Source organism: Siphateles boraxobius, unplaced genomic scaffold, assembly GCF_051911475.1.
Source record: "Siphateles boraxobius isolate OS27281-9 unplaced genomic scaffold, OSU_SipBor_1 1, whole genome shotgun sequence".
Taxonomy (NCBI): Eukaryota; Metazoa; Chordata; class Actinopteri; order Cypriniformes; family Leuciscidae; genus Siphateles; species Siphateles boraxobius.
This window is the reverse complement of record NW_027508699.1, coordinates 21,802,586-21,826,353: the sequence shown is the minus strand read 5'-3', so window position 1 is coordinate 21,826,353 and position 23,768 is coordinate 21,802,586. Positions and strand designations below refer to the sequence as shown.

General features: G+C 38.1%; 3 protein-coding genes across 7 annotated transcripts in view; 2 read left to right on the top strand and 1 right to left on the bottom strand.

Moving 5' to 3' along the window:
- xkr4 (XK related 4) overlaps positions 1-5,748 on the top strand; it is an 82,052-nt gene extending 76,304 nt beyond the window's left edge. Inside the window, exon 3 of the mRNA XM_077228997.1 lies at positions 446-5,748. Within this exon, the coding sequence (XP_077085112.1) occupies positions 446-1,398 (953 nt within the window). The 3' untranslated portion in view covers positions 1,399-5,748. The remainder of the gene's footprint in view (positions 1-445) is intronic.
- A 536-nt stretch (positions 5,749-6,284) lies between these two features.
- tmem68 (transmembrane protein 68) lies at positions 6,285-13,960 on the bottom strand. Of its 2 annotated transcripts, none has more exons than XM_077229102.1 (8): positions 13,743-13,960; positions 13,366-13,420; positions 11,620-12,017; positions 10,620-10,787; positions 10,071-10,264; positions 9,936-9,996; positions 9,689-9,828; positions 6,285-7,408 (listed from the first exon to the last, which is right to left on the bottom strand). In XM_077229102.1, the coding sequence occupies exons 3-8, from the start codon at positions 11,945-11,947 to the stop codon at positions 7,304-7,306; spliced, it is 996 nt and encodes a 331-aa protein (XP_077085217.1). In that variant the 5' UTR covers positions 11,948-12,017; positions 13,366-13,420; positions 13,743-13,960; the 3' UTR covers positions 6,285-7,303. The 2 variants fall into 2 exon arrangements, with proteins under 2 accessions (XP_077085217.1, XP_077085226.1); XM_077229111.1 differs by lacking the exon at positions 6,285-7,408 and adding an exon at positions 9,181-9,345.
- tgs1 (trimethylguanosine synthase 1) overlaps positions 13,910-23,768 on the top strand; it is a 26,332-nt gene continuing 16,473 nt past the window's right edge. For all 4 annotated transcript variants that reach the window (XM_077228953.1, XM_077228944.1, XM_077228970.1 and 1 more), the window contains exons 1-7: positions 13,910-14,312; positions 15,007-15,065; positions 15,745-15,905; positions 19,391-20,009; positions 21,873-22,008; positions 22,453-22,539; positions 22,632-22,812. In XM_077228953.1, the coding sequence (XP_077085068.1) occupies positions 14,203-14,312; positions 15,007-15,065; positions 15,745-15,905; positions 19,391-20,009; positions 21,873-22,008; positions 22,453-22,539; positions 22,632-22,812 (1,353 nt within the window). In that variant the 5' untranslated portion in view covers positions 13,910-14,202. The remainder of the gene's footprint in view (positions 14,313-15,006; positions 15,066-15,744; positions 15,906-19,390; positions 20,010-21,872; positions 22,009-22,452; positions 22,540-22,631; positions 22,813-23,768) is intronic.

The following is a 23,768-nucleotide window of genomic DNA, read 5'->3' as shown; positions in this document are numbered from 1 at the left end:
AAACTTTATTCGTGTAAAATGTGTTGGTTTGGGTGGAAATTACTATCTTTCACACAAATATTGAAATGATTACTTCACTCATTCTTAAGATGTTTATTGTATGTAATATCGTATTTTAAATGCAATATTTCTGAATTTTATAATGGATTTTCATAGGTTAAGACTGAAAATCTGGGCCTGGTACAAGAGAAAAACAAAATCTATACAGAAAAATTGAGAAGTGAAAAGACATAATAAAAAAAATTCTGTTGTCTGTTACTTTTAATAAAAATCAACACCTGGCATGTGTCAGTGTAAGAAAACACTTAACAACGTCATATTTTCTTTATATAATGCACATAGATTATGTGTAGTTCTATATGTGCTCCTATTTCCTGGGTGGATTGACATGAATACTTAGATTGTGATGTTCAGCCATAACCGATGCTTCTCTTCTTTATTTCAGGGATGACAGCGGCTGCTTCTCTGGTGTCACTAGCCTGGGCTCTGGCCTCCTACCAGAAGGCCTTGCGTGATTCCCGTGATGACAAGAAGCCCGTCAGCTACCTTGCCGTCATCATTCAATTCTGCTGGCACTTCTTTACCATTGCCGCTCGCGTGGTGACCTTCGCTCTCTTCGCCTCTGTGTTTCAGCTCTACTTTGGCATCTTCATTGTGCTGCACTGGTGCATAATGACCTTCTGGATCGTACACTGCGAGACCGAATTCTGCATCACCAAGTGGGAGGAGATTGTTTTTGACATGGTGGTGGGCATCATCTACATCTTCAGCTGGTTTAATGTGAAAGAGGGACACACCCGCTTCCGCCTCTTCATCTACTACTTCATGATCCTGTGTGAGAACACGGCCCTGAGCGCCCTGTGGTACCTGTATCGCTCACCACCCAGCACGGACGCCTTCGCCGTGCCCGCCCTGTGCGTCATCTTCTCGAGCTTCTTCACCGGCATCGTCTTCATGCTCATGTACTACGCTTTCTTTCATCCCAACGGGCCGCGCTTCGGCCGCTCGGCCAGCCTGGTCCAGCTCGAGGACCCCACTGGTACCTTTACGCTGCCCCCTGAGGGTGCCACCAACTCCCTGCGCTCCAACCGCGGAGGCACGCTGGCGAGGGACGCTGACCGCGAGGCCAAGTACAGCGAGCGGGACGGCTGCGTGCCTGTCTTTCAGGTGCGGCCCACCGCGCCCTCCACACCTTCCTCCCGAGCCCCACGCCTTGAGGAGACGGTCATCAAAATAGACTTGTGCAGGAACCGCTATCCTGCCTGGGAGAGGCATGTGCTGGACAGGAGTATACGTAAAGCCATCCTGGCCATCGACTCGTCTCCGACCCCGCCGCGCCTCCAGTATAAAGACGACACGTTGGTTCAAGAGCGTCTGGAGTACGAGACCACCTTGTAGCCTGCACTGTGGAAACACACGAACATGAACACATTACCGTCCACTTGAATAAACAGCAGGACTGTGGCAATAACGTTTCTAGCGTACATAGCATCTAGCCATGATGTTGATTGTCATGGACAAACCAATATAGGCACAACATATTTGTGGACGGATGGAATAATCAATCTTTTTTAAGTCGTTCTCTCGTTGCATTTTATTTTTTATTACTTCTGTCTTGTCAGGGAATATCTGGGTTTATAAAATTCATTGCACTGGCTGATATAGACTACTAACCCCTCACTCCATTCCAAGAGTTGATCATCCTCGGGCCAATGTCTATAAACTGCGAGAGGACATCTAGAACACTTCACAGGTTGTCTCTTACTGTAACTGCAAAACAAAGGCCTTTCTCTTTGAAACCAAGCATCCAGTGCAAAGAAACGGCATCAAAACCGGCCGCACTGGAGAAACAGTGGTCCAAATATCAAATTAATGGTACACGCATAAAAAAATGCTGATTAAACTCGAGACGTCCTTGTTTAGGGTGCTGTAACCTATAAGTAGTGTTTCATCAGCACCTCTGTACAGTACCAGTGCCAAACGCTCCGCTTTCACTGACTTCACGCTGAACTGTGGCTTGACCACAAACTGTATATATAAACAGGGCAGCATTTCAACCATCTACTTGAATCCTTTACAAAGAAAAACGCTGAGAAAGGAAAGTATGTGACCATCACAAGAGTCCAAGCCACTTGGGACGACAAAACAGGTAGAACACATGCTCGTTTTCTTCTTTGGGAGACGACAATAGGCCAAGAGAACACTTCCTGGCAGCTCCCTTTGGCGATCTGGCCTCATTCGCCTCACCGCTGCGGGCTGACAAGGATCCGTTTGGTTCACAGCAAAGTGGAGGGCACAGACCACCAAATTCACAGTGTCCGCCAAACTGTATTTGACAGAACCAGGGTGCACTTCATCTTCTAGGTTAAAGATACAGTGTTCTTCTAGGCTGGGCCAGGTTTTGGTGTGTCTATGTTTTATGTGCTGTATCAATACAGAAAAGCGAGCTAAAGGTGCACGTATAGACAATAAACGGGGTCACTTTTCAGTACCTCTATTCATCCGGAAAGCCGCCGAAGTGTACTATTCCAAACTCTGCAAATCAATCAATACTTTCTCCATGGGGCTCTTCAATTGCCAACTCACGGTCTACAAATCGAAGTGTCAGGGATAACTAGTCTGTTTCAGAGCACAGACTAGGCAATGTGTTCAGAATGACACTCCGGGCCCTACCGTTCAACACATCACATCTGCCTAAAAGAGCACTGTATCTTTAAATCTGCCAAAAGCATCCTTATATATGAAAGTGTTGGAGTTTTAAACATTGCGTTCAGTTGCAAGTGCTTCTCTGTGTCTTTGTCGAATATCCACAGGCATTTACGGAGAAAGAAAAAGAAAAAAAGAAAACAAGCACAAAACTTGTCACAGGAAGGAGTCTCAGCACAATTAAGGATTTATCCGGTTGTTGTTACACTTGTGTTGAGAGAAAACTTGAAATTTTACAGCGACAGAAGCTAGATGTGCCTGTTGTGGATAGTTTGAGATTTTGAAAATGTGGGTGGGGGGGGGGGGGGGGGTTTGTTTTATGTGTAACATTTTATATACTCTATTTTCTTTTGGTTTTCTTTTGTTTTTTGATGGATTTTAAAGGTGTCTAGCAAAATATTTGATTTTTCCAGGTGCACATTATTTTGCTTGATGACATTTAAGTGTGTGGAGATGACTGATATAGGACATTTAGATTAGTTTTGCTTCAGTTGGTCAAATCTGAACTGTAATTTGGGTTTTATTGTAGCTTTGAAAAACCCTCCTGAAGTGTTGTAACATCCCACTATCGGTGGCAAATGAACTGAAAGTGTAGTTGTTTTAGCCCGCAGCGATCTGCACACGTGCAGATGAAGATCCTAATTGTGTTGCAAATAAAAAAAGAAAATAGAACAGAAAATTTTTTATTTAGATGAGAGCGTATGAATCTATAACCAGTACCACAGTGAAACGTAGACCTGTATATTTTAGCTATTTTGCAACTTTCCCTAACACGTCCTTTTTTCTTTTCTTTTTTATCTTCAAATGTGTCTTATACTTTTTTTCCTCTGTGTGATGGATGATGATGATGCCTTGTCTCTTGGCAAAAGTTTTCAAAATAGTCCTGTCCCCTGTAGTCAAGCACAAAAAAAAAACTTGTGTTAGCACACTTATTTAGTAATTTTCACATTAAAATTGCTGCTCCACCTACACAAGAAGGAAAACGAGTGAACGTCTGTGATATTACGTATCAATGATTTTTCAAAATCATTCCACTTTCTTTAGTTTTCCCATAATACCATGATTTTTTTTGTTCTTTACCCAAAAGGCTGTGTGGGATTGATGTTTGGAGATGCTGAATTCACCACACATGCTAGATTATTAGCAATGATAATACTATCAAAGTCCTGATGAAACGGAAGTAGCTGCTGCTTTTTCTTCCGTATTGTGATTTGAATGGAACGGATTAGTAAAAAATACAAATATATAGGACAGGACTTGGTTCTATACATTGGTTGTTGACTGGATTTTGCACTCAAAAATGGAAGCAGATGAACACAAGAGTGCACAGACTGGATTAAGACCACTCAGACTAAATGAGTGGAAAAGTCTAGCATACCTCACCAGAGAGAAGTCTGTTGTTTCAACTGGAAGATCCAGTTATGACATTTTGATTAAAACGTATAGTCAAAAAAGTAATAAAAAATAAACATATACATGGATGAATTGTTTACAATATAACATGGATTTTCAACATTTCATGCCTACTTTAATAATAATCTGGCAGGGAGTGTGTATTTGGCCCAACATCAAGAATCTATTCACACAGTTTACATTTTAAAGGGGTTGATACGTCCTAGTTAACATGGACGTACATTGCATGAAAACATTTAAGCTAATCATAATGTTACAGAAACAATGTATTTTTGTTTTGCACTTCCAGGTTCATGTTTCATATTTGTGTTTTATCTGTAAATCTGATATCATAGCCCACAATTTCTTAGCTCTGGAAAGACTTTAAATCATACCTGTAACCTACCTCAAAGCGGTATTTTAAACAGACCACTCTCCAGCTCCAGTTGTTGATATGGCAGATAAGAAGGAATTTATTGCAATGGAGTCCCAGTGGATGAGCGGAGGAGTTGAAGGCTGTTCTGTTTATTACCAGTACATCAGTAGAGCTCAGCTCAAATCTACAGGATCTATTTTACAATTATTCACAGCAGGAGAACATTGAATTCATGCAAGCTGAATCAGTTTTATTTGCCTTAACCGACGCTCGCCTTTTTGTGCATTCATTATTCGTGACATTTTCTGTTTGTTTCTTTTGGTTTCGTTTTAGTCATGCATGATGCTCCGGTTACTGTCATGCTAGTATAATGACGTTGCATTATCGATTAGTGTACTTACTGTGCTTATACTGCAAGGAGGCACAGAAAGAAAGCAGACTGAGACGAAATAGCATATGCAGACAAACAATCAAAACGTCGACCCTAACTGTCACGGGTCACAGGCCGTACTGTTACACGATTGTGAGCATTTTTAATTGTAATATCAGTTAGCGAAAACTGAATGACTGAAATTAAGTGGCACTTGCATTTTTTGATTAATCGGAGTGCTTTCTTTTGTTGAATAAACAAATTGATGATCCTCCCTCACCTGTAGACATAGATGCTTAGATAAACTAGAATACCATAGATGGAGGAAAAAAGACATTTACATTTAGAAAAATGATAATCGGTGGTTGTTTAAAGCACGATATTAGTAGGCTACAAGCACAGTAATTGAATGAACTCGGTGGTGTTTGGTTCAGCGTTCATATGATGTACAGACTTTACTGGTATCGCAGTTACAACGGAAGTTCCATAGTGACTTGCAAAAGGCTATTTAACTGTAAATAAATGTATGCAAATGTACATGTGTAAAAGAACATTCCTTTCTGAGTCCTGATCGTGAAGGGTGTCTTGACTAGAGATCAGCAGTTATATGACATAATACAGATAAAATAGTGTGGTGTATGTGATGTATTCAATGACATAAAATAGAGCAAAAAACAAACAAAAAAACTGCTTATTATTGGTCTCTTAAGTTGTATCATGTGATGAAAGTCTGAAGTGCGTAAAATGCATCAAATCTGTTATCTGATTTTATTGTAAATTGAAGAGTAAAAAACAAAAAGAACGTTACATTTTTTTGTACATATTGGATTTTTGTAAATTTTTATTTGATTCTAATGCAACACAAAGTACCAAATTCATTTAATAAAGTACACTGTGGTCATTTTATTAGACTTTGCAGTTAATGTCTGAATAACGTCCATTTGAATTTCTAGAATGTCAGAAACTATTTCAAGGTTGGAAAAAAAAGCAATGCAGCTTTTTCTGAGACAGTCGGTCACAACAAATGCTTGGTGATTAGTTTGTCTGAATATGTATTCTCACAACTCATATGATTTAAGGTTTTACTCCTTAATTAGAAGACTCTTGGATAGGCTGAAGGAAAATTAATAGCATATATAATGCAATACGAAATCATGAATAATAAGTAAATTATTATTACTTTACAAGTAATTTACAATAGGAGCACAGATGCTGTAAGTCAATACCAAACCAGTTTTATAAATAGCAATGGGGCATTTGCATATCATACACCAAACACCGGATGTGCACAGAGATCATAAGACTGTGTGACGAAGACTGAATGCTGACATTTGGTCGGTCTGTCACACACACACACACACACACACACACACACACACACACAACATTTTCTCCCAGAGGAGCACAAAAGTGCATTAAAATGGTTTTACCAACACTGAATCCATAGGAATATGCAGTTTTATTGTGGATAATAAAATCTCTTATGAAATGATACATTTACAACCATTTATTTCCACACTGATCATATTTGATAACTGTTTGAAATAGCATTTATTGTAAGTCCATAAATTTCAGGAATGTTACAAAAATCTTATTGAATTCTGAAAGCCCTGTATGCTACCTCTATAAAGTCATTAGCAGTTGCATACTTATTTTTATAATCATAATGTATTAAGCTCTGAGAGCAGGGCAAACCAGTATCAACTGATGCTTAAATAGACAGCAGTTCGCCTCTGACAGTTAATACAGAGATATTAGACTAAAACGTGTTGAGTATTCAACATCATACAACAAATGTTCAAGCATGTAACTCTCATCATTATTAAGTGTGCTTATAACAGCCCCCCCCCCCCCCCAAAAAAAAATCACAGTATCCACAATTTTGAATTAATTCCTTCAGATTATAATTCACGAGTTCACCTGTTCATCCAGTCTTAAATTCATTTGGCTTACTCTCCTCAAACTCCCTATAACGTTCCTATGTGGGAGAATGAGAGAAATAGAGGAAACTCTCATAATGATTATTGACAGGACTGAATGATCAGGCTCCTCCCGACCCTAAATTTATTTATAACATTGATTTCCAGGACAGAATGCTTTATTAAAAGGACATAGAAATACTAACCAAAGGCTTTGTGGGCAAAGTTTTTGGCAGTGATCTTTGATTAAAACCAAAGTGTGCAAATAATAATAATAATAAAAAATAATAATAATAATAATATTCACACTAAAAAAACCTTCGAACACACTTCAACATGCACAAGACTACATGTAACCAAATATTAGACACACACCATTATTTGATATGCAACATTGATATATATGCTGATACGTCCACTATATCATCAGTAGTTGCTAATCTCATGGTGTAACAATATCATATAATATCTCCAGTATTCAGTTGAATCATGCTTGAACTTGAAGCATATTTATATGTTTAGTCTGAGAAGGCAGGTGTGCTAATCTTCTTTGTTGTCCCTTTGGAATCGCTCCAATAGAGCTCGGAGGACGTTTCCAGGTATCTTCTGGTGTTTGTCGATTAGTGCTTGAACTGCCTGTTGCACCTGAACAGATGGGTTGGATTGAAGAAAATACACTGAATTTGAGATCTTTACAAAGTCTATAGTTAAAAAAAAACCAACTCAACAGATGCATGAATTGAACACGCGACATGTTCATTGTGAAACTAAAATGTATTAAAGTTAGACAAACGTTATAAGAAAATGATGGATTTAAAAATAAAAATTAAATCTCAGTGTGTCAGAGTTGCGTTCGTGCGTATCCATTCAAATATTTGGGGTCTGTAAGTGATATGTAAGCTCTCTGTTGACTGTTACTGTCAACCCCTTACACCCTGAATGCATTTTTAATGGTTTCACGTGATTTCAAGTTCCAAATTTTTAAGAAAAACGATTTTGATCATGTTTTGAGGTTCCTATGTTACAACACTGATGAGAAAATCCCTCCAAAAAGTTTTCAGTTTCCATTGGATGAACTTTCAAATGAAGTTGGAAAACAATGCATCATGATGGTGACGCACGTGATTGGATCCCGGAAGTCCTATAGCTTTAGCCAAGTAGCATTTTATCAAGATCGACGAATCATATTATGTGTGTGGGCTCATTTGAATAGAGACAACCTGCTCTAAATAAAGATGTTAAGTGTTAATTCACAAATGTTTTGCGAAGTCACAAAGCAGAACGTGGCACAAATGCCTCATCTGTATACTGTTAACATGCACGTCGGTGGCAACTTCTTACAGTTTCATGTCATTAAAGCTGCATTCGGCAAGTCTGGCAGGTTGAGTGGACTTAGGCAAAATTTTGAATGTTTACAACTCTCATGCCCCTCCCCCACTATCAACGAATACCCAACCACCGAGTTCGTGCTCGTCAGTGCGTGTGCACCAGATTTTCTGTGAACACGCCCGTCTCATCAGCATCCATCAACACCATGGAATATTTTGTTATTTTGGAGTAGATTGTTACGAAATGGATTACCCACCAATTAAACATAAATAAACACCATTGTCTGTCTGAAACGCTATTATTGCTGTATGGTATATACGGCAGACATGGATATTGTACCATTGATTCTTCCAAAAAGCCGAAATTTACTACGTTAACGTTAAGTTCACACGGATTTCAGTGCAAACAAAGCTAACGAACCTGCCCAACAAGTGCTAACGTTAGCCTTCCATACCAACACATTTGGACAAACATACTTAGATTACTAACATAACACTAAGAAATAAAGTAACTGGTTGATAAAGCACAATTACCTGTCGAGAAGAAATGTTGCAAGCTCTGCATCCAGCTTGAACCCAATTAAATCACTTAAATCTCTCCACCTTTCAAATCCCGATCCGATGTTGATCCTGGTTTTATTACGGGCACGGTCGCTTTCTTTTTTTACTTCTTTCTTTTCAGCAGGTGTTCTCTTTTCCTGTGTTGTTTTTGACCTCCTAGCTCTTGAGGTTAACCGAGGAATTGGAATCTTTTCCGCCATCACTCTTCCTCACTGCGCGAACTTCAGGTGTGTGCATGTGAATGTAACGTACGCGAGGGGTGGCGTGTGCACGACCTGTGATTGACAGTAAGATCTCACACACCCCTGTGCTGATTGGACCCAATGATCCGGGAGTGGTGGATTTTTGCAAAACAAATTACACGCTCCAGGTGGAGTTAGAAGCTCGGGTTTTTTTTCTAAAACCACTTTATTTATGTTGTTCTGTCGGATTATAGTGATGATTTTACTGAATATGATCAAAAAAATATTGCCGACGGCAGCTTTAAATTGCAATCGGTTCGTGAGATCGGCAAAATTTTAATCGGAGCATCCCTAATAAAAAGGTACAAAACTTTAAAGCCCTACTTATCTCCTACATCCATTCTGAAAACAAACATTTCATCAAGTTTTAAAGAAGTTTGTTATTACCTGATGGTAGCATGTGATGAAATGAGGGGACAGACTCAGCTACTGTTCTTATGAACGGATTTTTCTTAAAAAACATCATACACCAAACTTTATTCACTCATAGATACCAATCTGAGGTATCCTTTATTATACAAGCATTCTCTCACTTTGCAGACTCTGTACACCTGCAAATGTGATGAATGGTGATTACCACTCTAGGGTGGAACGTGCCCTTCGGGGACGGTGTAAACAAATGACACTAATGCATATTGTGTAGTCAACAATAGGTCAGGACTTGTCGGGACAGTCTAGAGGTTAGAACCTCTTGTAGATTTGCAAACCACCAGCTCAGCAAATACAACAAAAAGTCAGACCTTTACAGGACTAAACAGTTACAAAAACAAAACTAGAGGACTAAGGAGTCCTACCTTTTCCGCCAGCTCAGCTGCATTGAGTTTGGGGTCGTATGGAATGGGGTCACCTAAGTAGGTGCGAAATTTGACTGGAAATCCTCCATAGATCGGTGCTATCGGCAGACGAAACCTCTCATACACCCATCTGTAAAATCCTGAAGGAATTTTGAGATGAATTGATGATTGACTCATTAAACTCTTTCATAAAGGTATGTACTATTTATAACTGTGAGGAAAGTTCAATGTTTTCTGTATGACTCACTTAATGTTCCAAGAGAGCGAAATCCCTCCCTCAAGTTTTGAGTAAACATTGGTATAACTGGCTGTATGGACAAAACAGACCCTTAGTACAACAAAACTGTATAAAAGGAGAATAATAATAGGGACAGTCATTTACCACTTTAGAGTCAATGGCCACTTGTGCAAATCCTTTGCGTTTGCCCCAGATCAGAGGGTACATCTCATCGCTGAACAGGGCCTCTCGTACTCCTCCAGGAGAGATGCCCAGAAGGTGGCCGTTCCGCAGAGCCTTCACACACTCCTCCTGCGGTCCGTGGATCACACTAAACACCTCCAAGAGGAGCTTAAACCCTGCCATGGCCATTACACAGATAATAGAAGCACAATTAATTCTAGTAAAATTGAAAATCTCACCAGAGTGTGTGACTATAGAAAATATAGAAAGGACAGATAAATTCTGTCTGGGCATTGTAGCAATATTTCTTGAAAATATACACATTTATATTTAGGTTTAAATCAAATTATCTGTGTTAAAGACAAAGTGAAAATGTTGCTATTTTAAAAACTAACGGCAGATAAAGTTTTTGGACATGATTTGTCCCAAAATTCAGTGGATCACAATGAAATTAGGTTCTGAGTAATGACTCTGTCATGAGCAAAATGAGGCTGACTGATCACTTCATTACAGTATGAAAGTTGTTTTTACCTGGGACCTTGAACAGAAAATGATCAGCCACCGAATGACAAGTTCTTCCCTTCTGAATGATAAGACTTGCCAAGAAATAATAGTAGTCTATAGGAATCGCCCCATGATAGTAGACTATGAGAGCAGGTCCTTCATCTGGAATCTTCTCTAAACCATGGATTTCATAACCTGTCACAAAATTTATACTTAATCAGGGAAGAATGATTCAACAATTTTTGGTGAAGTACGACACATTGCAACACTTACATTTATAATGTATAAGATTTCTATTTCAATGATCATGGTTAAGCAGCTCAACTGTTTTCAACACTGTTGATAGTGGAATAGAAATGTTTCTTGAGCAAAAAATCAGCATAATAGAATCATTTCTGAAGGATCATGTAACACTGAAAACTGGAGTAATGATGCTGAAAATACAGCTTTGCCATTACAGGTATACATTACATTTTCAAATATATTAAAATAGAAAACAGTTATTTTACATTGTAAAACTATTTCAAAAGACTTAAAAAAAAAAAATCTTACCAAACATTTGAACATTTTTGTTTATTTGTAACCTTTAGAAATATCATGCTCTTTGTGAAATGAAACAGAATTGATTAAGTTTGTGCAATGAATCCGACAAAACCGTTATTTAGATGTTCCGCTTGATAAAGACTGAGCGGGTTACACAATTTAAAATTGAAATTCAATGCCAGGAACATCAGACCATCATTAATTGTGCTGTCAATGGATAAAACTCTTTAAGGCTGGGGGGAAAAAAACAGCAATAGCCTGAAAATTCACATGTAGAATATGTCAGATCTTACATTACGTCTTCAGACATCACTTATTAATTATGCTTTGACTATTCCCGTCTATCACTCAAAGATCAAATTAACAGCACAGTAGATGCAAAATATGACCGCAATGAAAAATTAATCCCTGTGGTCTGGGATTTAAACAAGACAACAATCCACATCTCAATGAATGCAGATAGCAAGCAAAATCCATTACATACCGTGCCAAATAGCTCCATGTCCATCCCATAGGGTCGCCAGAGTTTTCCTCGCACCATCCCACAGGTTATTGGAATAAGCTTCCCTCAGCTGGTTCTTGCGTTTGTACACATGGAGGAAGAGTATGGATAGATAAAGGAAGATAACTATAAGAAAAGGCAGGATGAAGACCACTGCTAGAGGCGTGAAAACCCAGACCAAATACTCCAAGAAACTGAGGAAGTCCTCGAGGTTCCCAAGCCCTGCCCACTCCTCCCACACATGAACTAAGCAGGAGAGGAAGTTGACGGATCCATTCTCAAACAGACAGGACTCATTCCCACTGGACATGCTGCTTCACTGTTAGCCTCTCCCAGTGGCAGATGGGCTGAGCAAGGGAACACTCTGCCAAAGGGCAGACCTGGACATGAAAGACACAAATTTTCTGACATTAAGATGGCATTAAAGCTGAAGTGTACATTATGATGATATTAAAACTTTTTTTTCCAAATCCCAGTGAAATATGCAGTCCCCCTTAAAATGTAAGATCGTATAAATATTATAACAAGTGTACAAATTACAGAGGGTTGGGGGGGTCTCCCTAAAGGGGGCTGTTGTGGCCTAATGGTTATAGACTTGTAAGAGGGTTCGATGTGGGTTCGATTCTCAATACCGCCAGGAAACGGCTCACATGCTCTTGAGCAAGGCACCTAACCTCAATTGCTCCCCGGGCGCCCACTGCTCCGGGTGTGTGCTTCAACGGTTTGATGTGTGCGTGTGTTCTCACTGCTCCTAATGTATGTGCACTACCTTGGAAGGCTTAAATGCAGACCCTTCATGTCACTTCACTATTCACTTAAGGTGGCTTGATCCCCCTGACAGGGGGTCAAAGAAAGTAGTCTACCAGTAATATGCAGCTCTAACTGTATATGAAGATACATTTCTAGCACTGACTGTTTAAAATCGTAATTTCGGCCAGCCCTGAAATGACCATTAACATTACCTTAACTGTTGAATTAAATAGCCAATACTCATTCAGGTGACGTGTATGTATTGCATGGATGAAGAACATAATGACCTGGTTTCACAGAAAGGGTTTAGAATAAGTCAGGATTAGGCATTAGTTTAATTAGGACATTTAAGTAGCTTTTATAAACTACTCGTTGAAAAGAGCATTAGGAAAAAAAAAACATTACTCGTGTTCATTTTAAGACAAAACAAGGGCACTGACATATTTTTAGATATGCCAGTGTAAGTTGCTTTCAGTTAAAACAGCTCAAACATTGCCTTTGCTTTTCACACATGCATTTTAGTCTGAGACTAGCTTAAGCCATGTCTGTGAAACCGGGGGAATGCATAACAGTTCAGTTGAATAATAACATTTGCTGTCTTTAATACTGTTAAACTGGATGTACTAAGCAAACTGTTTGCTGAAAATATACACAACTTAAGAACACTGAAAATATAGTATCTGTATCTGTAAATCGCGCGAGAAAGTTGCACTGCACTCTCCTTATTTCACGGAAAATAAGTCACGGGACCCGACCAATAGCATGAGTTTGGGGCGGGGTTATTTGTTTGTCCAACAAATGGCAAATGGGTGATTGACAACAATCATCATATTTTCAACGAAGTTTAGTGACAATAGTAGCGCCTAGAATTTACACACTTCAGCTTTTACTCCAAAGTCAAATTATAGTAATTTGATAGATTTTAAAAACACCTGTATTGAAAGAAAATATATTTAAAAACAACAACAACTCACAAACCTTCTCCAGCGGAAATATGTTCCTTGGCAAAACATACCAACCTCACATCGGCGCCCTAAAATGAAATGACATTGATAGCCACATTATACCTGCTCAGTCACAGTTGAGACTGCTGTACAAACGTCAACGTCATTTAAAATGTAAATGAACACTGTCAAATGCATGAAAGATAACAAGGAAAGTCGTAACTCTGTTTAACGTTACACTTGAACATTGGATAAAGTTAACGATCATAGATAAACAAACCTTACAACAACCGTAGATTTTAAGTTTTTAACAAATTTGCGTCGCCAATAAATGACACTTTTTCTAAATGCCACGAAAAACGAATGTTTTAGAAAAACATTTAAAAATAAGCATTTCTCTAATCTACTTACATGATGATACCTCGATGAAATAGATACTATTGCCCTCAATAATGTTTTCCTTCTCGAACCGGCTCTCTTTACATGTGACACAATCAGGAAACCCATCTCGTCAACGTCCGTTACTGTCCTTAAAACTTCATAATAAAAGTCTAAGCTCTCATAAAAGCCATTTTAGTATTGTAAATGTTTTGAAAGTCTTTTAACTTGATGGGCAATTTCCAAAACACGAAGGGGGAAATTCGCATAGCGAGTCTTAAACGTGTGTATAAAATTAGATCGGTATTGTAGTGCTTTTAATCTTTCTCGTTTTAATCCATCGGTATATTTATATATAGCAGGCTATATAGCTTCTCGCTGTCGTTTTTATTTGTTGTGTCTGTGTAAAAGAGCGATTATAAGGTTTTTAGCAAAGTCTCGGGTAGCACTAGATTCTGTTGACAGGTGTCACTCATGGTTCTATCAGTCTATCATGATTAATTACGGCAAGCTGAATGTTGTTCCTCTTGCTGATATCATCTTCTATCAGTGTGAAGAAAGAGAGATGACAATACATTGCTTGTGCTCCAGAGCTTACGTCAAGTATGTATTTGTGTTGAACAAAATTGCGTTGTGATCAACTGATATAATGTGAATGTATTTTTTTTAAACTGCGTTAGTGCGAAAGTTAGAATTGAATTGAATGCACCGCATATTACCTGTAGAAAATTACTTAGCTGGTCTTAACTGGCCTGAGCAGACGAAAAGTGCCTCAAAATTAGACAACAGAACACAGGCTCGACTGGTAAACCGGTTAAAGGGATAGTTCATCCTAAAATGAAAATTCTGTCATCATTTATTCGCCCTCAAGTTATCCCAAACCTGTATGAATTTATTTATTCTGATGAAAACAATATATATATATATATAAATTGAAGAGTGTCAGTAACCAAACAGTTGATAAGCCCCATTGACTTGGAAAAAATATATATTATGGAAGTCAATGGGGTTCGTCCACTGTTTGATTTAAGAAATTCATACAGGTTTGGAATAACTTGAGGATGAGAAAATGATGGAATTTTCATTTTTGGGTGACCTATCCCTTTAAGACCACAGACCATGTCAACCTAGTGGTCAGTGTGACACAGTGAGTGTTTTCGGTCACTATCTGTCTGTTTTACTTGGAGCAGATCCATTTTTCAGTTGTTGTCCTAATATGCAGTCCTTATGAAAAACAAGATGGTTGCTTGCCTGTTTACTGTTGTCAAAACACATTTTCTCTTATTTTCATCCACAGTGATCGAGAATTGTATCGGTCAGATTTTAAAGCCATTCTGAGTCAGACTGACTATCAAGGTATAGTTTTCCTATTAATTTCTGATTATGGAGAATTATGACCATTTGCATATCGAATAGCTGACATTGAATTTTGCCCAATGGTTCTCAACAAAACTTAAGATGTTTTAAAATGAGACAAAACAAGCATTCAAATAAGCGAAAACTATTTAAAAATCAAGATATTTCTTATTTTAATTCACCCCCTCAACAACTGTTCTTCTCTTTGAAGAACCAGGATTTCTGCTTCTTTGAAAAACTGGATGTTATGAGGTAGTCAGATTTCAAACATTTGAAAAAAGAATCGCATAATCTATCATTCCTATTCTTATATTGAGTCTCATCACCAGGTGGTTACCCTGTATCCTTGATAAATGTTAAATTAAATTTTAACATGCTGCAACCTACATTGTTCTAGTTCTGCTAAGCTGAGCTCTAAAAAATATTTTTGTCAGGTAGGAATAATATATAAATAAAAAATATATATTTAAACAAAAATTGATCCTCAATCTGTATACATTAAATTACAAGCAAGCAATCATGATGCCTTTGAATATTGTTTTTGACAATGGGGGTCCTTGGAGTCAAAAAGGTTGAGAACCTTGACGTTTTTTCATGATTTTCATCTGCAATATGTTATGGTAATTTTTTAGCTTATAATGCTCAAATAACTACACTTTGGGTTTTTTGTTTTCATTAGATGTTGAAGCTAATGATGGGGAAGAGCTTTTGGAGAATTCTAATCGTTCTGTGGATGAAGAAGAGGAGGAGGAAGAGGTCATTGTTGATGAAGAGACCATGCTTATGGCCAGTTTGGGGCTTCCTGTGGAGTTTGCCAGCTCATCAGAACAGAGGAGAACTGTATGTCTGTTGGATGCATTATGACCTTGATGTTATTGGGAACTATGGCTGTCCATTTATGTGGGAAATATTGCCTATTATTATAATATTCATTTAAAAATCCTTGCCCCAAACCCCCCAGCTCCTGTAGTCCTCCATGCATTGGGGTCATGCACTGACTGTCTGCATTAACGTGCCTGACATCCACATAGGGGGTGCTCTTGAGCACATTTTTGTACCATGATTGGGACATTATACTTGTATCTAAAGTCTTGTGGACTTTCGGTATTTATATACACTACCAGTCAAATGTTTGAAATAATTAAGATTTATCATAACAATAATATAAGTATTTTATGCTTACCAAGACTGCATAAAAAATACAGTAAAAATTTATATTATTAAATATTAGGCAAGGCAAGGCAAGGCAAGTTTATTTATATAGCACATTTCATACACAATGGTAATTCAAAGTGCTTTACATAGAAGAAATTAAAATAATCAAAAGAAATCAGAATAATTAAAACAGTTTAGAATAAAAGATAAAATACAGAAATCAGAATAATTAAAACATAAAATAAAATACAGTGCAAACAGTCGGACGAACAGTGGCACAGTGCTCATTCAGTAAATGCACAGTTAAACAGATGTGTTTTGAGTCTGGATTTGAATGTGACTACTGTAGGAGCACATCTGATCTCTTCTGGAAGCTGGTTCCAGCTGCGGCTGGCATAGTAGCTAAAAGCAGACTCGCCATGCTTAGAGTGAACCCTTGGTATTTCTAGCCGATGTGATCCTAATGATCTGAGTGATCTGTTGGGTTTATATTCAGTGAGCATATCTGCAATGTATTGAGGTCCTAGGCCATTGAATGATTTATATACCAGTAATAATACTTTAAAATCAATCCTAAATGTAACTGGCAGCCAGTGTAAAGACCTGAGGACTGGTGTGATGTGTTCATATTTTCTGGTTCTGCTCAGAATCCTAGCAGCAGCGTTCTGTATGAGCTGCAACTGTCTTATGGTCTTTTTGGGAAGGCCAGTGAGAAGTCCATTACAATAATCCACCCTACTGGTGATGAAAGCATGCACAAGTTTTTCTAAGTCTTGACTGGAAACAAAGCATCTAATTCTTGCAATATTTTTCAGGTGATAATATGCTGATTTAGTTATTGCTTTGACATGACTACTGAAACTAAGGTCTGACTCTAGAGACACACCCAGATTCCTGACTTGATTTTTAGTTGTTTGACCCCTAGACTGAAGGTATGCGTTCACCTTGAGAACTTCATCTTTGTTTCCAAACGCAATGACTTCAGTTTTGTCTTTGTTTAACTGAAGAAAGTTTTGGCACATCCAATTGTTTACTTCATCAATGCATTGGCAAAGGGAGTCAATGGGGCTGTAATCGTTAGGCGATAGGGCTAAGTAGAGCTGTGTGTCGTCTGCATAGCTATGGTAAGCGATTTGGTTCTTTCTCATTATTTGGCTCATTGGGAGCATGTACAGGTTGAATAGGAGTGGCGCAAGAATTGAGCCTTGAGGGACTCCGCATGTCATGGATGTCCACTCAGACTTATGGTCTCCTATACTCACATAATAACCTCTGCCTCCTAAGTATGACCTGAACCATTTTAGGACTATCCCAGAAAGCCCGACCCAGTTTTCCAGCCTGTCAAGAAGTATTTTGTGATCGACAGTGTCAAATGCAGCACTGAGGTCGAGTAGTACCAGCACTGATAATTTGCCTGTATCAGTATTTAAGCGAATATCATTTATTATCTTTATGAGCGCGGTCTCTGTACTGTGGTGCGGTCGGAAACCAGATTGAAAATGGTCAAAGTATCCATTCGAGCTTAAGAATTTGTTCAGCTGATTGAAGACAACTTTTTCAATGATCTTGCCTATGAAAGGAAGATTTGAGATCGGTCTATAGTTGTTTAATATGGTCTTATCCAGATTGCTCTTTTTCAGGAGGGGCTTGACAACAGCAGTTTTCAGGGAGGTCGGAAAACTCCCAGAGAGAAGTGAGGCATTTACCACTTCTAGGAGATCTGCTTCTAAGCTGTGTAACACATTTTTGAAAAAAGATGTGGGAAGTGCATCAAGGGCGCAGGTTGATGTTTTTAGTTGCTGTACGGTTTCTTCCAAAATTTTGCCATCAATTTCTTCGAAATCAGACATAGTTGCTACTTTCTCGTGCTGTTGTTTGATCTGCCTGACCCCAGCGCAACTCAAGGATGAGCTGATCACCTTTCTGATATTATTGATTTTCTCAGAGAAGAAAGAAGCAAACTCACTGCACTTTCTCACTGAGAGCATTTCACTGGGAATCTGGCTTGGGGGGTTTGTCAGTCTCTCTACAGTAGCAAAAAGAGTGCGCGTGTTGTTTATATTGCTGTTTATAATATTCAAGAAGAAAGTCTGTCTAGCTTTGCTTAGTTCCTTATTGAAAGCATGGATGCTGTCTTTGTAGATGTTATAATGGACTACAAGTTTTGTCTTCCGCCACATGCGCTCTGCTTTTCTGCATTGTCTTTTCATATTTTGCACTGCTGTTGAGTTTCTCCAAGGTGCTTTTTGTCACCTTAATTGTTTTTTATTTAAAATTGACAATTTAAAATAACTTGTGTTATTGTAAATAACACAATAATGTAATAAATAATGTAATTTATTCCTGTAATGGCAAAGCTGCATTTTCAGTATCATTACTCTAGTCTTCAGTGTCACATGATCCTTCAGAAATCATTCTGATATGCTGATTTGGTGCTCAATTATAAATAATGGTTCTTATTATGATCAATGTTGAGAGAATGTTTGTTGCTGCTTAATATTTTTGTGTATTTTTTTTTCAAGATTCTTTGATGAATAGAAAGTTCAATAATTAGCTATATAAAACTTATGTAACATTATAAATGTCTTTACTGCTACTTTTGAATGTCACTTTTATCTCAATAGTAAGTGTCTCATGGTTTCCAAAAAAATAAAAAAACTGTTTTCAACATTTATAATTATAAGAAATGTTTCTGAAGCATCAAATCAGCATATTAGAATGATTTCTGAAGGATCATGTGACACTGAAGACTGGAGTAATGATGCTGGAAATTCAACTAATTATCTTTTATAATGTAACCATTATCTTTGTGAGGGTTCCAATACACCTGGCATTAACGTGCATTTTGTATTAAAATACTGAGTAGATATTCTTGAACTGGATTGTGTAGGCAAATAATGAAAAAAAGCATTAGCATTTACTCTGATAATAATGTGTCACAGATACAATGTGTCTCAGGTTTATTTACACCTGGCTTTTAATATATGCACTTGCAAATGCCTAGATGTGAAGGGGGCCTGTGAGTCTTTGGATTATCCTGTGCAGTGAGGCTTCTCGCTTTTTGCTCTTTTTTTTGTAAATTGTGATTAAGAATTTTAAGTTTTACCCCATTTAGTTCAGGAAATGACTTGGCTGTGGCCCAAAACTAATATTTTTGTCTCATCTTTAAGGGCCTAGCGAGACTGAAGAACAAAAGAAGCATCTTGCACTTGGAAACCCCCCCAGATTATGCCGAAACAGACGAGGACTCTGAGCAGAAACAGCAGTGTGCTGTGAGTGACATCCCTGAGACCCCCGCTGAACACACGTGTCCCATGTCAGAGGAGGCCTGGCTGAGGTACTGGGAGCAGCACGGGGAAGGTCTGCTGTGCCAGAGCTGGCTGGAGAAACATCCCGAAAATTCCAGCAGTACAGCGCAGGAAAGTTCCCGCTCGGAGGCAGACTGGGACGAGCACTGCCAACAAGCATACCAGTACTACTGGGAACAGTTTCACTACTGGGCCGCCCAAGGCTGGACGGTGGAAGAGTCCTATAGCACAACCACTGCTTCTGAGGAATATCAGGGCAGCCGAGGAGAAACAGAGGAACTCAAGACTCAGACGGAAGAAAGATCGAAGGCAAACGCAATCAGCGTTACACATCTCATAAGCAGCCTGAGCTTATTGACTGAGGAAGTTGACAGCGATGACGGCGACCAGCAGTCTGTGGTCTGTAACTGTGCTGATGAGCCCTGTGATGGTGGAAACCGCAAAAGGTCATCGTCACGTACAGGCTGCACTGACACCTCGGGTTGGTGCATGTATTTTGAAGACCTCTTTGTTTATTAGCTATGGGGACTGTGGTGTTCCTGATGTGATGCTTAACCCAAATATGTCAACGCCTCCCTGCTCCATGACCTACTTTCAGCGTATTTAATCTAGTGCAGATGTAATATAAGTTAAGATTTATTCTGTCAGTCACAGCATGGGCCCATTGTGTGTGTTCAATTTTCTGCCATTCAGAATGACATAATGACGTATTTTTAAACTCATTAGAAAAAAACAACATAGAATAATTGAATGGTTATTAACCACCCCCTAGCATTGACATGCTTATATTACCATCACAATAAAGGGATGGTCCACCCAAAAATGAAGGTTCTGTCATTTACTCACCCTCATGACTTTATTTCTTCGGTGAAACCGACAAGATATTTTGAGCAATGGGGGTAAACAAACAGTTTTGGTGACCATTGACTTCTATTGAATGGACAAAAAACACTGAGACATTTCTCAAAATATTTTCTTTAATGTTCCACAGAAGAAAGAAAGTCATACAGGTTTGGAATTACATGAACATAAATACAATTACAGAATTGTCCCTTTAGTAGGGGTAGTAGGGGTGCTCCCATATGTACATTTTTGCTGATACCGATAATTCTTTATATTTGGAAGCCGATAACTGATATATTGGCCGACAATTTTCAATCCAAAGAACAAAAGTCTCACCATTAAAAGCCATGTCCCATGCACACAATTATAATGGTCTCATTATAATTTTATGTAGCCTATATGTCAGAATTGCGCTGCACATATTGCACTTCACTGTATTTTCCTTTTTTTAAGTGATTCCAATTATATATCAAGCAATTCAAAACCATCATGGCGAACAGTGCGCATCTCAGCTGAAGGAAATAATCCATTATTTATCTGCTTTAAAATATTGGTCAAATTGTCTTATTAGGTCGATAACAATAAAATTAAAAATAAACATATATCGGCCGATACCGTACCATATTTAGAGTATTGATTGTGTTGATGAGAGAAGAAATAGCAAACCTGCATTTTGGTTTCTAGATGTAATAATAAAATATAAAAATCCAAGTCAAAGAACACTTTTTATCAGTCCTGTAGAGGATCACAAAGAAAGACAATTATCAGATAGGGGTTGTTGTTTTTTTGTTTTTAAAGTATTTTAATTTTTTGTAATCAGATGTATTTCAGATAAATCAAGAGTGCAGGACTGGTTGCATAGGTAAAAAAAAAAGTAACAAGGTTGCAAAAGAGAGGAAAAAAACAGAAAGCGTGTATTAGCCAAGTAAAAAAAGCAGACTATATTGGTGTCGTGTTGACTTTTTTGACTCCAACCTTTTTTTTGGAGTTCACCTCCTCAATATGCTCTGATGGAAACACCTGTGATCATGATGTCATCATCGCACTGTTGGTATCACTTAGATATCAAACCACAATTCTGTTCGCTCAATGACAAATGCTCAATGCTCGATGTGTAAAAGCAGATCGTTTTCCCCAGAGATCTTTTTTTGCAGCCTAAGCTTGGCTCTGCCTGAATGTTTAATGCATCACATCAAAAGATGTCAGATGTTGAATGAAAGGAGCATGTGACTTTGGCCCATGCATTTTTAATGCGGTACATGTGAAGAGCGCAGGCTCCCGGGTGCACGAGTTGATCACAATCCACTCCCAATCGCTCTAAAAATGGCTCTTGTCATCCTGATAGGCGGGCCATGACTGATGCCATCTATAGAGCAGCCTTTTTTCTACCACTGGAACGGCTCTTATGCCGTATACATCTGCCAGTTAAGGCTCAAGACACGTTATTTTATAATGATAACGTAGCTATTATTAATAGTAAACTGAAAGTGTGTGATTTCAGATGGCAACATGAAACAGACCTCTTCGCCATTGAATAATCGGAGTGGACAACCCGTAAAGAACAGATCTAACGCTGAGGATCAGAGCGATGATGATGATGAACCTCCAGTGAACAGACGAGCTAAAGTGAAGAGAGCGTAAGCTGTCTGTGTTTTTAGTACATTGTATTGTATCAGACTTGCGTTTATGGTTTCATGGTATAGTTCTGCAAGAAAAGATGTATTTTGTCATAATTGTTTCACTGATTTCATTCCAAATCTGTTTGCTGGTATTTTTTCCAAGGAACACAAAATTAAACATTTTAAAATAATAGTTTGTTACACAGCTCTTGCCACACAATGACAGTTCATAGTGACCAGGGCTTGTCAAACTGCGAAATCTTTCCAAAAAACACAAAAAAATTATGTAATAGTGGTCCATGCAACCCATTTGCTATATTCAAGGTCTTTTAAAGTCATGATTTAAATATACACTACAGCTCAAAAGTCTGGGGGTCAGTAAAAAATAAATAATAAAAAATTCAGAATGGATGCATTAAATGATTGGACTAACTTTAAAGACTTTTGCTGCTCTGTTCACAGTCATGAGCTGGATGCCGAGGAGCTTGCGGAGGTGCCGGTTGAGGAGGCGTGGGATGTTCTCGGCCTGAAACGTAGTGCACAGCCCAAGTAAGAACCCAGACAGAGGCTAGACACTGCTTTACTGCTTTGAAAATAATCAGGGGCTGTGTTAACATCCAAATGCTTTTTTGTCTTGGCAGGTTTGACAGCGTTGTGAAGCTGAAACCAGTCCAGGGTCCATACGCGGGCAGGAGGAGTGAGGAGAACAGAAAGCCCCCTGAGGAAAGAAAAAAAGCAGTCTGCAAGATCAACAAGCACATCTTTTTTACTGATGATGGACCACAAACCACAAAGCCAAAGATCAGCAAAGCCCTTCAAAAAGTGAGTCGGTTTTTGCTGCATGTGCAATTCATTTTTAAAGACAATAATTCACACAAATATTTAGTCAGGAGTTTTGAGGAATGTTCACACCGAGCAAAAGCATATAGGGACCTGGCCAGGACAAATCAAGCTCCAAATATGCCAGTTGGTTATTTTGTTTTAGTGTTATCACAAGGTAAAAAATTATAACAGAATTTTAATTTTTGGCTGAACTATTCCAATATGTTTTGTTTAATCATGCTTTTGTTTTGTCTTAATTTGCCCAGACAGTTGCATCAGGTCAGCCAAAAACAACTTTGGATTTTAGGGCTGCAGTAGGTAGATTAGATTTAATAGCTCTTGGGATGCAGTATTCTAATGAACACTTTTTAATTATAAAAGTTGAACAAAAAAATGAAAACAATGGCATTTACCCATTGTTATTTCTCACTGATTATGAATAAAGAAATAAACTAAGAGCAATGAATGCAAGGCCTACGCACAGAGCTTATATTAAAATAAAAAAGTTCTTATTTACATTAACAAAACACAAATTGACTTTTTACATTAATACCTCGCAGAAATGGTATTTTTATTCACATATACAGGCATATTACTTCAATATACAATACTGTTCAAAAGTTTGGTGTCATAAGGTTTTTAAGGTTTTTGAAAAATGTCTTATGTTCAACAAGGCTGCTTTTATTTAATGTGTAAAAACTGTAATATTACATTTTAAAATAACTTTTAAATAAATTCTTTCTCAGATGTCACATGATCCTTCAGAAATGGTTCTGCTGAATAATGTTTTTGAGGAAATTGATAAATTTCTAATTATTATTTGGTAAATAGAAACATCAGAAGAACAGCATTTATTTGGAAAGGAAATATTTTCTAACATTATAAATGTCTATACAGTCACTTATGATCAATTTAATGCATTATTGCTAAATAAAAAATTAAAAAGTTTCAAAAGA